Source organism: Arachis duranensis, chromosome 8 (genome assembly GCF_000817695.3).
Source record: "Arachis duranensis cultivar V14167 chromosome 8, aradu.V14167.gnm2.J7QH, whole genome shotgun sequence".
Lineage (NCBI taxonomy): Eukaryota > Viridiplantae > Streptophyta > Magnoliopsida > Fabales > Fabaceae > Arachis > Arachis duranensis.
The window spans coordinates 10,012,292-10,024,620 of record NC_029779.3 but is presented as its reverse complement, the minus strand read 5'-3'; the positions used below and the strand labels follow the sequence as shown (position 1 = coordinate 10,024,620).

At 33.5% G+C, this 12,329-nt stretch overlaps 1 protein-coding gene across 1 annotated transcript in view; it reads left to right on the top strand.

Moving 5' to 3' along the window:
- The window catches only part of LOC107460689 (protein translocase subunit SECA2, chloroplastic), a 9,409-nt gene extending 2,977 nt beyond the window's left edge, over positions 1-6,432 (top strand). The window contains exons 13-30 of the mRNA XM_052253511.1: positions 31-123; positions 217-312; positions 418-503; positions 756-834; positions 981-1,094; positions 1,305-1,400; positions 1,470-1,492; positions 1,531-1,861; positions 2,934-2,989; positions 3,556-3,673; positions 3,948-4,028; positions 4,364-4,443; positions 4,681-4,735; positions 4,821-4,890; positions 5,000-5,189; positions 5,268-5,391; positions 5,472-5,546; positions 5,623-6,432. Of these exons, the coding sequence (XP_052109471.1) occupies positions 31-123; positions 217-312; positions 418-503; positions 756-834; positions 981-1,094; positions 1,305-1,400; positions 1,470-1,492; positions 1,531-1,861; positions 2,934-2,989; positions 3,556-3,673; positions 3,948-4,028; positions 4,364-4,443; positions 4,681-4,735; positions 4,821-4,890; positions 5,000-5,189; positions 5,268-5,391; positions 5,472-5,546; positions 5,623-5,781 (1,926 nt within the window). The 3' untranslated portion in view covers positions 5,782-6,432. The remainder of the gene's footprint in view (positions 1-30; positions 124-216; positions 313-417; positions 504-755; positions 835-980; positions 1,095-1,304; positions 1,401-1,469; positions 1,493-1,530; positions 1,862-2,933; positions 2,990-3,555; positions 3,674-3,947; positions 4,029-4,363; positions 4,444-4,680; positions 4,736-4,820; positions 4,891-4,999; positions 5,190-5,267; positions 5,392-5,471; positions 5,547-5,622) is intronic.
- Positions 6,433-12,329: the final 5,897 nt, after the last annotated feature.

Below are 12,329 nucleotides of genomic sequence, written 5' to 3'. Positions count from 1 at the left end.
TCAATGTTTCAATGTTTTAACCCTGCACAGGCAGATTCCGTTGTTGTGGCACAAATCACTTACCAGTCATTATTCAAGCTCTATCCAAAATTGTCAGGAATGACTGGGACTGCAAAAACAGAAGTAAAAGATTTATATAGTTTTAGCATTGCATAAGTTGCCATCTATCATAATTCATGTGCAATATATGTAAGCTTGATATATCTATCACCACAGGAGAGAGAATTCTTAAAAATGTTCCAGATGCCAGTCATTGAAGTGCCCACAAATCTTCCTAATATTCGTAAAGATCTTCCTATTCAAGCTTTCGCCGTAGGACATCTAATATTCACTATGATAGTAAATGATTATTTTTCAATAATAGTAAATGATTATTTCTTCAAGGCATAAGTTTGTTCTTTTAATCTGTTGCTTTAGACTGCTCGTGGGAAATGGGAGCAAGTTCGCCGAGAAGTTGAATATATGTTTAGACAAGGCCGTCCTATTTTAGTTGGGACAACTAGGTAAGCATTGTGGCAGTTCTAATTATTGTTGTCTATTAGTTTCAGAAGAATGTTTCTAAATTCTATCTTTGCATTAATGAATTTATGCTTCTATTTTATTTTCTATGGAAGTCTTGCTGTAAGTTTTGGTACACCTTTGTTTACTGAATACAATATGAGTTATATATTAAATTTGTTTTTGTCTGTGCCAAAGCTTTTGAGTAATTGGTAGCTTGGAGAATAGTTATTATCTGATCTCTTTTTTGTATGCAGTGTAGAAAATTCTGAACTTTTGGCTGGTCTGCTTTGGGAGTGGAATATTCCCCACAATGTCCTGAATGCTCGACCTAAGGTTTGTGAAAGTATAACTTGTTAGTCTCTTCAGAAGCATATGCTCTGTCTATCTCTTTCATTTTATTCTTAGATAGTGCACATGCGTGCCGGCACACGTGTTTCAAGTTTTGCCTCTCACCACATTCCCTCTTTCGTTTGATTCAGTATGCTGCAAGAGAAGCTGAAATTGTTGCACAGGCAGGACGCAAACATGCCATTACCATCTCTACAAATATGGCAGGCAGGGGCACGGATATAATCCTTGGAGGAAATCCAAAAGTAAGTGTGCTAGTAAGATTAGTCGTTTTTGAGTCTTCCATCCTCAATGTTCTGTGAGAACCCTATAATATTGTCTTTGATTTCTTGGATGTCAAGAAAGTGAGATCATTTGCATCTCTTCTAGGGTTGGTTGACGTCATGTTTGTATGACATATGTTCACTTTGGCATGAACTGGATCTTATAAGTGGCATTTTTTCTTATGCGTGTAGATGCTTGCCAGAGAAATTATAGAGGATAGCGTAATTCATTTATTGACACAACAGGTTCCAAATGTTGAACTTGCTAGTGAGACTGTTTCGCGACAGGTAGTGTTACATATTGATATTTAATCTATATTTTGGAAAATACGGTTTTTAACAAATCTTTGATTATAGGTGCTTCCAAAGATAAAGGTTGGATGACATTCTGTTCATTTTAGGAATAAGTTCATGTTTTTAACTCAAGATTTTATATTCTTTGCAACATGAATTATTCAGCCAAATATGTCTCGAAAAGTGAGGGTAGAAACTGGACATATCAGAAGGCTAAATCCTTGATCACAGAGGCTATTCAATTTAGTCTGTCATATAGTTTTGAGGAGCTGGAGGAGCTTGCTAATGAAGATTCTGAATTTTACCCTCTTGGTCCAACAGTAGCACTTGCCTATGTGTCAGTTCTGAAGGATTGTGAAGAGCACTGTTTGCATGAAGGCTCTGAAGTTAAAAGGCTTGGTGGCCTTCATGTAATTGGTACATCTTTACATGAGTCCCGGAGAATAGATAACCAGGTAGGTAACTTAAGCATAGTAATGGTCTAAATACTAATATATTAGATCTAGGAATGGCCTTTTATTGTATTCTTCGACTTGGATGACTAATGAGGGAAAAAGGGGAAGATGTTTACAATTAAGCATCCAATTGACCCTTCTAGAAATTGTTAATTTCAGATAAAATTTTAAATTTCTCTGAAGAAAAGCTGTTTCACCTTAACCTCTCCCCACCCAAGATTTAGAGATTTATGGGAGAAAAACCCAATGTGTTGTTAAAATACTGTATAGGAAATATATTCATTTTTATGTAGGATTAAGTTTTATATACTTGTTGTATTGAATAGCTTTACATAAACATTGAATGTTATCAACAAATCATTTGAGGTATCTGATATTATCTTGATGATCAATTATCCTAAATTTGCAAAAGAAAAAAGGATATCTATATATGTAATGTAATAGTTGATAATTGCTTATTTACATATTTTAGTTTGCACAAATAATTATCTTAATATGATTTCAGCTTAAAAGATATTAAGTTTTTGGCTTGGCTGAAGGGTTCTTTTAATTCTTTTTTCATTTGCTGCCTCCTGTAAGGAATTTTAAATTTGGTGTCAAAATGTCATATAAAACATATCAGTCATAATTCCAGCGTCTAATAAGTGTTTCTCATGCATCCAACAAGATGTCCAAGGCTTCTCTGAAGCTTGCGGCATAATTGTCATAGGACCACTTATTCCAAAAGCTTAAGTTATTAGGTAGAGGCACATGCGTAATTATATATCTAACGTGTCTCCTCATGCAAGAGTTTCTTTCTTTTTGGAATTAACAAAATATTGAACTCTTGACCTTTTGGGCATAAGCTCTGATACCATGTCATGAAACCATTTATCAAAAAAGTTATTAGATAAAGGCACATGAATGATTATATGTCTAATAATAATATACTAAAATCTCTAATTAACAAACATCATTTTGGCGTGAATTGTATCATTGTTTATATTTATTAATGTCAATACATATTTTGTCACAGTCCCAGCCGTATGTTGTGCTCACATTTTGATAATACATTTTGTAATCTTCACTTTAGCTCCGTGGCAGAGCAGGAAGGCAGGGAGATCCAGGTTCAACGCGATTTATGGTTAGGTAGCGTACCACTGCTGCCACTGTTAATGATTTTCATATGAATTGAAATCTAAACAATTCTTGTCGACTTAAATAAAACTAAAAAGGAGATGCTCATTCTTACTCATGGATAATTATTATTCGGATCTATCTTCTTTCAGCATTTATGATTATTAGTATTAAAATAACAAAGTGAATTCAATCAGACAATCACTGTATTTCTTGTAATTAACGTGACCATGTTGGGCTTCACTTTATATTAATAATGATTGGCCTTTGATTAGTTAGATGTTAGGTATTAGGAGTATGTGAAGTTTTGTTGGAGTATGTGAAGTTTTGTTTGAAATATAAAATGCCACTGCAACAAACACACTATTGTTTTTATGAATAGATGTTTCAATGAGGTATAGGTTTGGATTTGTATCCCCTTTCTCTGCAAAAGATAAGGACTGAATCTTATGCCTAAATTTTTAAATGTTTCCTGCTCCTTATTTTGTTTGTTTACATCTGGGTTTCTTGTGGTGGCTGGATGAGTCTATTTTACTAATTAAGAGCTGTCAACAATTCTCACATTATCCTTGTTACAGCTTGCAGGACGAGATGTTTCAAAAGTTCAATTTTGATACGGAATGGGCTGTCAGACTTATATCAAAGATTACAAATGATGAGGATATGCCAATTGAGGGTGATGCCATTGTGAAGCAGGTTATAATCTACTTATTAACATTATCATTCATTAGGATATATTTGTTTTTGGGAATAGGGAAGATGTCTGAACCTGTGCTTTTACTCTTCTTCTCATATAATGACATTTCTTCTTTCATGACACACACAGTGAAATATTTGAATTTCTTTCTTCCAATTGTTTGTTTTCTTTTTCCCATGCCATCTTGTTTTCTAATTTTATTTAATGCGAATATTCATTGCGATGATGAATGTAACCTTCCCTCGCCTATCTGGAATCATCACATATGTACAGCTCTTGGGGTTGCAAATCAATGCAGAGAAGTTCTTCTTCAGCATAAGAAAGAGCCTAGTTGAATTTGATGAAGTATTGGAGGTATGTTACTCACGAGGAGACATTTCAAAGACAGTTGGTTAAGTAATTACTTTGTAGCTTATTGTCATAATATTCTTGGTTGATTCAAATTGGTGAAAGTCTGTTTTACCAAATTAGGCTTACTATTATTTTTGTTGTTAATATTTGTTACTGGGCAATTGTGTTCTTTTTAAAAAATGTGTAGAACTAAATTTGTCTGCCACAATTCTTAACCTTCGTCAGATTTATGGAATAAATTTCACTGTTCTCCAAAATTGGACATTCTGATGGAATGTTAAAGTCTACTAATCATCTATCAACTGATTTTTTCTCTAATATTATTATTATTTTACCAGGTGCAGCGAAAGCATGTTTATGATCTAAGGCAGTTGATCTTGACTGGAGATGATGAAAGCTGTTCCCAACACATATTCCAGTAAGTCACTTTAAATTCTCAAACATCAAAATTCTTTTGCTTGTCCTCTATGGGTATCTTTCAGGGATGATTAAGCATGTACATTTGGGAGTTGAAACTAAGTTCTTGAGTGGTTTATGCTTACTTTAAGTTTGTTACTGGTTTTTGTCCAGTTTTGGTGATCAAGATGTATTCTTCTTTCTCTTCAATCACTTTTCTTCTAGTCCCCCTTCATAATCTAAAGAGTGTCACTTATAGGTACATGCAAGCAGTTGTGGATGAGATTGTCTTCAGTAACATCAATCCAATGAAGGTGGTTCAGCTTTCCCTTTAGCTTGTTGTATGTTTCTCTGTTCATCACTTCCTTTTATTTATTATAGCATTGAATGGATTTGTAGCATCCATGTACCTGGAGTTTGAGTAAGCTCTTGAAAGAGTATATGACAATTGGTGGAAAGCTGCTTCATGGTAAGTCATTACTAATTGCAACTATAGCGTTTCCATTCTGTTTAACAAATGTTATGTCCTCTTGATTATCATTTTTCTGCTCAAAACCATCTAATGTTGAATGCCACAGAATCTTTTGGAGGGATCACCGATGACTCTTTGTTAACCTCACTTGAGCAACTGAATGATGCGGGTTCCATTGATATTGTCAACTTTTCCCTTCCAAATCTGCCCACACCTCCAAATGCGTTCAGGGGAATCCGCAGGAAAAGCTCTTCATTAAGACGTTGGCTTGTTATTTGCTCTGATGATCTAATCGAGTGAGTTAATTGCTTTACTGTAGATGTGAGAGTCCAATATATTGAGTTGTAGAACAAACTGACATGTGCCTAATGCAGGAACGGGAAGTATCGGACAACATCTAATCTCCTCCGCAAATATCTTGGAGATTTTCTAATTGCTTCATATCTAAATGTTGTTGAAGAGTCTGGTTATGAAGATAAATATGTCAAGGAAATTGAGGTCAGATACTATTCAATTGCTTTACTCTTGTAATGTAAAACTATAACTAACCACTGTATTTGATATTTTATGAAATACAGAGAGCTGTTCTTTTGAAAACTCTTGATTGCTTCTGGAGAGATCACCTTGTAAACATGAATCGGCTCAGTTCTGCAGTAAATTCTCCCTTTGTTCTAATGAATCCTTTTGCCTTCCTTAGCAGATTTAAGCTTATTATCTGAGTTGTGGCAGGTGAATATAAGGAGCTTTGGGCACAGAAACCCTCTTGAAGAGTACAAAATTGACGGTTGCCGTTTTTTCATCTCAATGCTTAGTGCAACAAGGAGGTTAACTGTAGAAGCGCTGTTACAGCATTGGTCATCTCCAATGGAATCACTTGAACTATCTTGATTATAAATGTACATAAAAAGGTAGATAATTCAAGTGAAAGAATCTTAACTTAGACTGGTTTCCCTCTTTGGTTTGGCCCCTAATCACTAAAAGCTGCACAAATTATGCAGGTCCAATTTTTACACAATGTTAATTTGATGTTTCAATCAGACTAATATTCTGAACAGTGTAGATATTGTATTAAAGAACTCTGGCCACTCCTTCTCCGGTAGCGTTATCCGTATTTCTGGTTTGTCAAAGGGACTGGGATGTGACATGGAGATGCACTATACAGGTTTGTCATCATGAGCAGCACACCCTATCATGGAGATAATGCAGTGCGGAATCTGATACAAGCTCCTATTATTTAGAGCCTGGGGAATGATTGACTTGAATTTTTCCTTTTCAAAATGCAGGGTAATCACAGAGCGGATCATATTTCTTACAGTTCTTGTGCTTTAATAACATGATTTTTGTTGATTTTTGAAGTTGAAGTTTTTATATGGTGCTTCCAAGAAGATATATATGGCAAGCGCTTTGTCATAAATTCCAAGCAAATTGAGATAGTGCATCAACCCATTGTAAATTGTAGCCTTTGGCATTGTTAAAAAATATGTAAAATATGAAGCAGGAGTAAATAATTATATTATATTCAATCTTTCAGTTTCTTGACATTTTTGTCACCAAAAAAAAAGTTTATTGACATTTTAACAACACTTCTAGGAATTTATGTAGGATATGTAAATTAATATTGAGGGCATTCTATCTTTCAGGTTTATTGTATCTTTAGATTAGAGGTTAACTAGGTTAGTTTATGAGGATCAAACTATGACATAACACTGGGCTATTATATTGGTATTTCCAATATTTTACCATCATGTTTTGGCCAAGCCCTTTATCCCAAATTTCATGTGGCAAACTCTTAAGCAATGCCCTAGATTAGAATATTTAAAATAAACAATATATTGTTTAAATTTAAAATAATTGTGTAATAAAAATATTAAAAGTAAATATTTTATACAAAACTTATGATAGGTTGAATACTTGTTGGCCAGCCCTATACAAGTTATGTACCCTTTTTTTTTTAATTTATTCTTTATTAGAGTTCCTCACTAATAAGTAACAAGTCTATAGTGTTCACAGACAAGGATTTTAAGCAGACTAAGCACAATGAATAGTTGACTTTGGGCAGGAAAAGGAGCAGAAATAAAGAATGTAAATTTCACTAATAATTATACTAACTACTTTAGCTTGAGAAGTAATCAATGTAATCACTTTTGGCTTTGCCTTAAATGTCTACTTCAAATATATTAATGCCGTGCTTGCCTACACTTAATTGCTTATTAAAATTAACTAAGATATAATTTAAGGTTACTATTAGTGGAAGTTTTAATTTTTTTTAATAAACACATAACAAATGTATTAAGAATTTAAAATTTTTATATTTTCTGTAAAAAAAATTCAATTAACAACCTTAAACCCTTAACTGATAATCTAAGCAGATCACCATTACACATATTAAGATTTTTTTTTAAATAAAGTTCTATAATTTCCAGAAAAAATTGATTTGATATTCCAAACATCATTATCGAATAAGACAAATTATAATTATAGAAATATATCAAAACAAAGCTGCAGCTCACATTATATAAGCACTTGAGGTAAGCAGAATATTTATCAAATCTGATTTTAAAAAATAAATAAATCATGCATCTGTAAGTAGATTGATGGTGGTCTCAAGAACGAGATAATTATAGAAACCCTAAATGCTGGTACAGTTTTCAGGTACAGGTAGTTATGCAACTAAAAAGAATGATAGTTTAATTCGATTTAATATGTATATATATATATATAATATATATTGTGAAAATATGTTTTTATCTAATTTATTGCATAGATATATTTAATTACTTACGCACTTTTAGATTATTAAAATATTTGGCTTAATCACTTGTTAACTTAAAATTCTTACATATTTAAATTTCTGTCTTATATATAATAATTAGAATTGTATTTAAGTCTTATAAACTAAAATATCTAATTAGATAATACTATGAATTATTTTCTAATGACAACAATTAAACTCTTAGATGTTTTAAACAAAGGAGTTGACTTCATTGTGTAGACCTATATATATTTATACCAAAATGTTTGCGAGACAGTAAAAATTAATCAAAGGTAGTCAAAAGTTTTTTTTTTATTTTGCATTTTTTAATTATCCTTAGATGTAATTAATGAATAATTATAAATATTAAATTAAATTAAATAATTTTATAATTATTTTTAATTTAATTTTTTTTTGTTACTAAATATTTTTCTTTGTGTGGGTGTCTAACTTGTGCCGGTGAATGATGCTTTTCATTTTCAATGTTTGTGTTTTGCGATATAAACAATATAATAGTTTCACATCAAACCTAGCAAAGTCGTTGGCTGGTCGGTGTTATTATGATGCGTGATTATAATTTCTAATGCACTTGCTGCCAATTGATTATTTATTATTTGATAACAACCCTTTAGGCTTTAATTAACTTTCTTCCAAATGTAATAGTTAGTTCCTAACTGAACAAGATCTTATACTTACGTATATTCTCATTCAAAATCTAAGTATGTACTTAGTGCTCACTTTCTTATAATTCAAATTATATATCCTAGTGCATCCACATGTATGTTTATTTATTAAATACGTAAAAGTAATAAAAATGAAATTAGTTGAGATGATTTTGGCAAATAACTCAAAATTTACTGATGAAAAAAACTCATAATTTAACTAAGAAGTTTTGGATTCAAATTCTAAAAATAATAATTTGTTTTAAAGATTATATAATGAAGAGTTTTTTGAGAAAAAAAAAAAGTTGTACATTAATCTTTTTTATATTTCCTTACATACATATTAAAGTATAGACGTATAGAAAAATAAATAGAATTTAGTTACGTATGTTTTAATGATACATGTTAAAGTTATAAATTAAAAAAATTATTGCAAATACCAAAAAATTTAAATTTGTAATATATTTGTTTTGTATTTATTATAAGAATTTATTTAATAATTGTTCTAAAAGTTATCTAAAACGGTGATTTGGGTCTGAACGTGAGGTCCAGACTCTTTCTGAGACAGTGTCTGACTTGTGCTGGTAACGAGGTGCTGTCGTCTGAACTTTTCGTGAGAAGGTAGGGGTACTACCTGCAAAGACTTTAGGCAGATTTTTAGTAGATTGTGTCTTGAATATATCTGTGAGGTTGTCAGTGTATTTATATTAGAATAGATGATCACCTTTTAGTATAGTTTCACCTTTAATGGTGGATAACCATCCATTTTTCTGGAAAAGTTGTTGAGATCCTCTTTTTAGATAAATGAAAGATATCTTAAGAATTAGTTACTTATTAAGGTAAGTAAAATTAAGTCGCAGCGTCCGACCTCTATGAAGTCGGGTAGGTAAGATGAAACAGGATTTTTTGTTGGGCCTTTATTCATTTTTGGGCCTTTATTCATTTTGGGTCTGGTCTTATTTTTGGAACAGGGTATGAATAGTAATCCTATTGGAGTCCGAGCTTTTAAGAGGTCGGACTCAAGCATTTGTAGATTTATTTAATCTTTGGAATGTAGTTAGGCCACGTTGGGTATGCCGTCTTTCCGGGGTAGGTCGGGTACTCGACGTATTTTTCAAGATTCAAAACATTGCATCAACATACGTTACTTTTGCAGTTACCTTGGGATCTGAGCATGTTATTAATGAGGGGTGTGAAATGACTTTTTTGCCCTTAGTGTCTTATAAATATCCAAACTCATTTCTCTTTTTTTTTTCTCTTCTTTGAAACGTTTGCACTCACCCTTTCCTTTATTTCAAAAAATCTTTTTGATCTTCGCTGTAATCTCTGCTGCTTCTTCAAGATTTTTCTTATCTTGAATTCTTGTTTCATACATTGGGGGCTTTGGATCATACGTGTCTTGCTGTTTTTGTACACCATTTTCTCTTTGCATTCTCTTTAAGGTTGGTGCTTTAATTCCTTTAAATTTTTGTTTCTGCTTCTGCGTTCTAGATGGTATTTCTTGATTTTGTTTTTACTGGTGTTGGCAATGCTTTATTGGTTTTTCAAAAATGGAGTTTAGTCTTGAAAACTTTGCTTTAAACCTAATCTTTATTTGTTACTATCACTGTGAATCTGAGTATGAGGCTTTCTTTTGTGTTGCTCCCAAATAACACCGTTTTCTCTGAAGTTGGTTCCATTTTTTATGTGATTTCGTTGAAAGTCAATTGTTGTAGGAACTGTAATATTAAAGATAACCCGACTTCTTCAGATTTTGTTGTTTTACCTCTCTTATTATATTTTTTTTGTTGTATTATAGGTGTAGCTTTTATGTCTCGTTCAATAATTCACAATATGTCTTTTAAAGTCCCATCCGACCTTATTTGGGTAGATATATCTGTTTTGACTCATGTCTCGGGTATTAATAACAATTATACTGAAACCTTTCATAGGCATTATAGAATATGTCTAAATTGGGAGGATGAGAGAAATTATGAGATTGTAGTTGCCGATCCTGAGGAGAGGGTGTGTTTTTTCCGAAATTAGATGTTAGTCTTCCCTTTTCAATTTTGAGTCTGAAGTCCTTAGGGTTTGTAACATTGCCCTTCCCGACTTCATCCTGATTCGTGGAGTTTCTTAAAAATTTACCAGCTTCTTTGTTAGGAACTTGACGTCCTTCCTTTTTTTAAGGTCTTCTTTTATCTCTTTGTCCTTACAAATCTTTTAGCACCAAAAGATAAGGCTGGATCTCCTTCCGAGCTATTCAGGAGAGGAAGGTCTTTATCATTTTTGACGATTCCTTTCATGATTTTTAAAAATTACTTTTTCAAGATTCGTGCTATTGAGGGTGCTCGACCTTTCTTTCTGAATGAGACAGATGAACCCCTTTGTATTGGGAGGAGAGTCCTGTAATAGTAAAATATAACTTGGATGACTTAGATGAGGTCGAAGGGAGTGTAGTAGCTTTGTTTCAGGAGTGTTAGGGTCGAGCTCCTTATTTAGATACCAAGAGATTTTAGGAAATCCAAGCCAACTTCAGTCCGAGCAAGGTAGCCTTTACTTAATTTTTGTAGACACTTTTTGTTGATTGTTTTGTGGATGGCTAATCTAACTTGACTTTCATATCGTGTAGATAAGATGGCTCTTAAGGCAGCTATGAAAACTCTTCGGATAGCTAGGAAGCGCGCTATTGTCCAAAATATCCAACTAAAAGAAGCCAGTGAATCTACCGATCTCTCCTCCCTTTCCAAGTTAGACTCGGGAGCGTCTGCCTCGGTAAAAATAATTTCTGACCTAACTCTTCAACAAGCTCCCCCTCCCTCTAGCTCGGTAAAGCAAACAACTCTTCATCCACCCCCTAATCCCGAGCCGAAGTCTAAAAAATGAAAAACTACCGAATCAATGGGTGTCTATGAGCAGGCCTTTGATGCGGTGACTTGGGCCGAAAAACACATCCTTCCAAATAGTTCTATTAGTATGGATGATGTCTTCGTGAATAACCACCTTCAAGTACTTGCCCGAGGTAGAATTCATGCGGCCAGGGTGTGTGCTTCATTGTTGAGAGAGTCGGAGAAGACTCCCTTTGGCGCCACTCAGCGTACTTTGGTTGACCTTCAAGCTGAAGTGGCATCCTTAAGGGAGACAAAGAAGAAATTGGAGGGTGAGAAGGATTTCCTTTTGTCCGACCTCGAAAAGTCTCGGGAGAGAATAAAACAGGCGGAGGAAACCTTAGCCATGGCAGAGGGCTTAAAAAAGAAGGTGAAGGATAATTATACCAAAGTCTTCTTGGGAGAAGCTTAACTTGGTGGATGAGATTGCCAAGTCCAGGGAGAAATATGCAGAGCTGAAGGAGACTATAGCTGAAGGAATGCATGAGATGGTAGAGAATTTGAAGGCTCAATTCTGAGTTGTAGCTCCCAAGGTGGATCTCTCTTTCATTATCCTTGATAACATTCTATTTGATGGGAGGATTATCCCTGGGCCTGAAGACGATGAAAACACTCTCATGCTTGACCCGAAGACCTTAGAAGTCTGAGTTGAGAGAGCCTCTCAGAGCTTTCTAACCCGGATGGAAAATGAGCCCATCTCTTCTCAACCTCAAACTGTTCAGACCTCTTCCATGCAACCCGAAGACACTTCCAACATGACTTCGAACTAATAGATTCCTCCTCTTTAGTCTTTATTTTCTAAGTATTTGGATGATCCGGTTTGTGGGTATTTTGATGAACAATTATTTTGTAATAGTTATGGTTTGAATAACTTTTATTTTGCTGTTTAAAAATCTTATTTTAATAGTGGCTTTTTGCATGAATGATTGTGTTGTTAATCATCTTTCATTAGTTGGTACAACTTTTAGCTTTTTGTGACTCAGTAGAAATTTCCATTAAGTCGTTTTGATAACTCTTGATGTTGTTTTCATTAAGTTGGGAAAGACGTCGACGAAGTAAGTCGGTCATTTTTGGACTTTTCATATTTAAATATGGTTTTTCCTTAATTGTTTGCACTCCGACTTTAAGTAGTTAGGCTTATCAAGTTACTCTTGC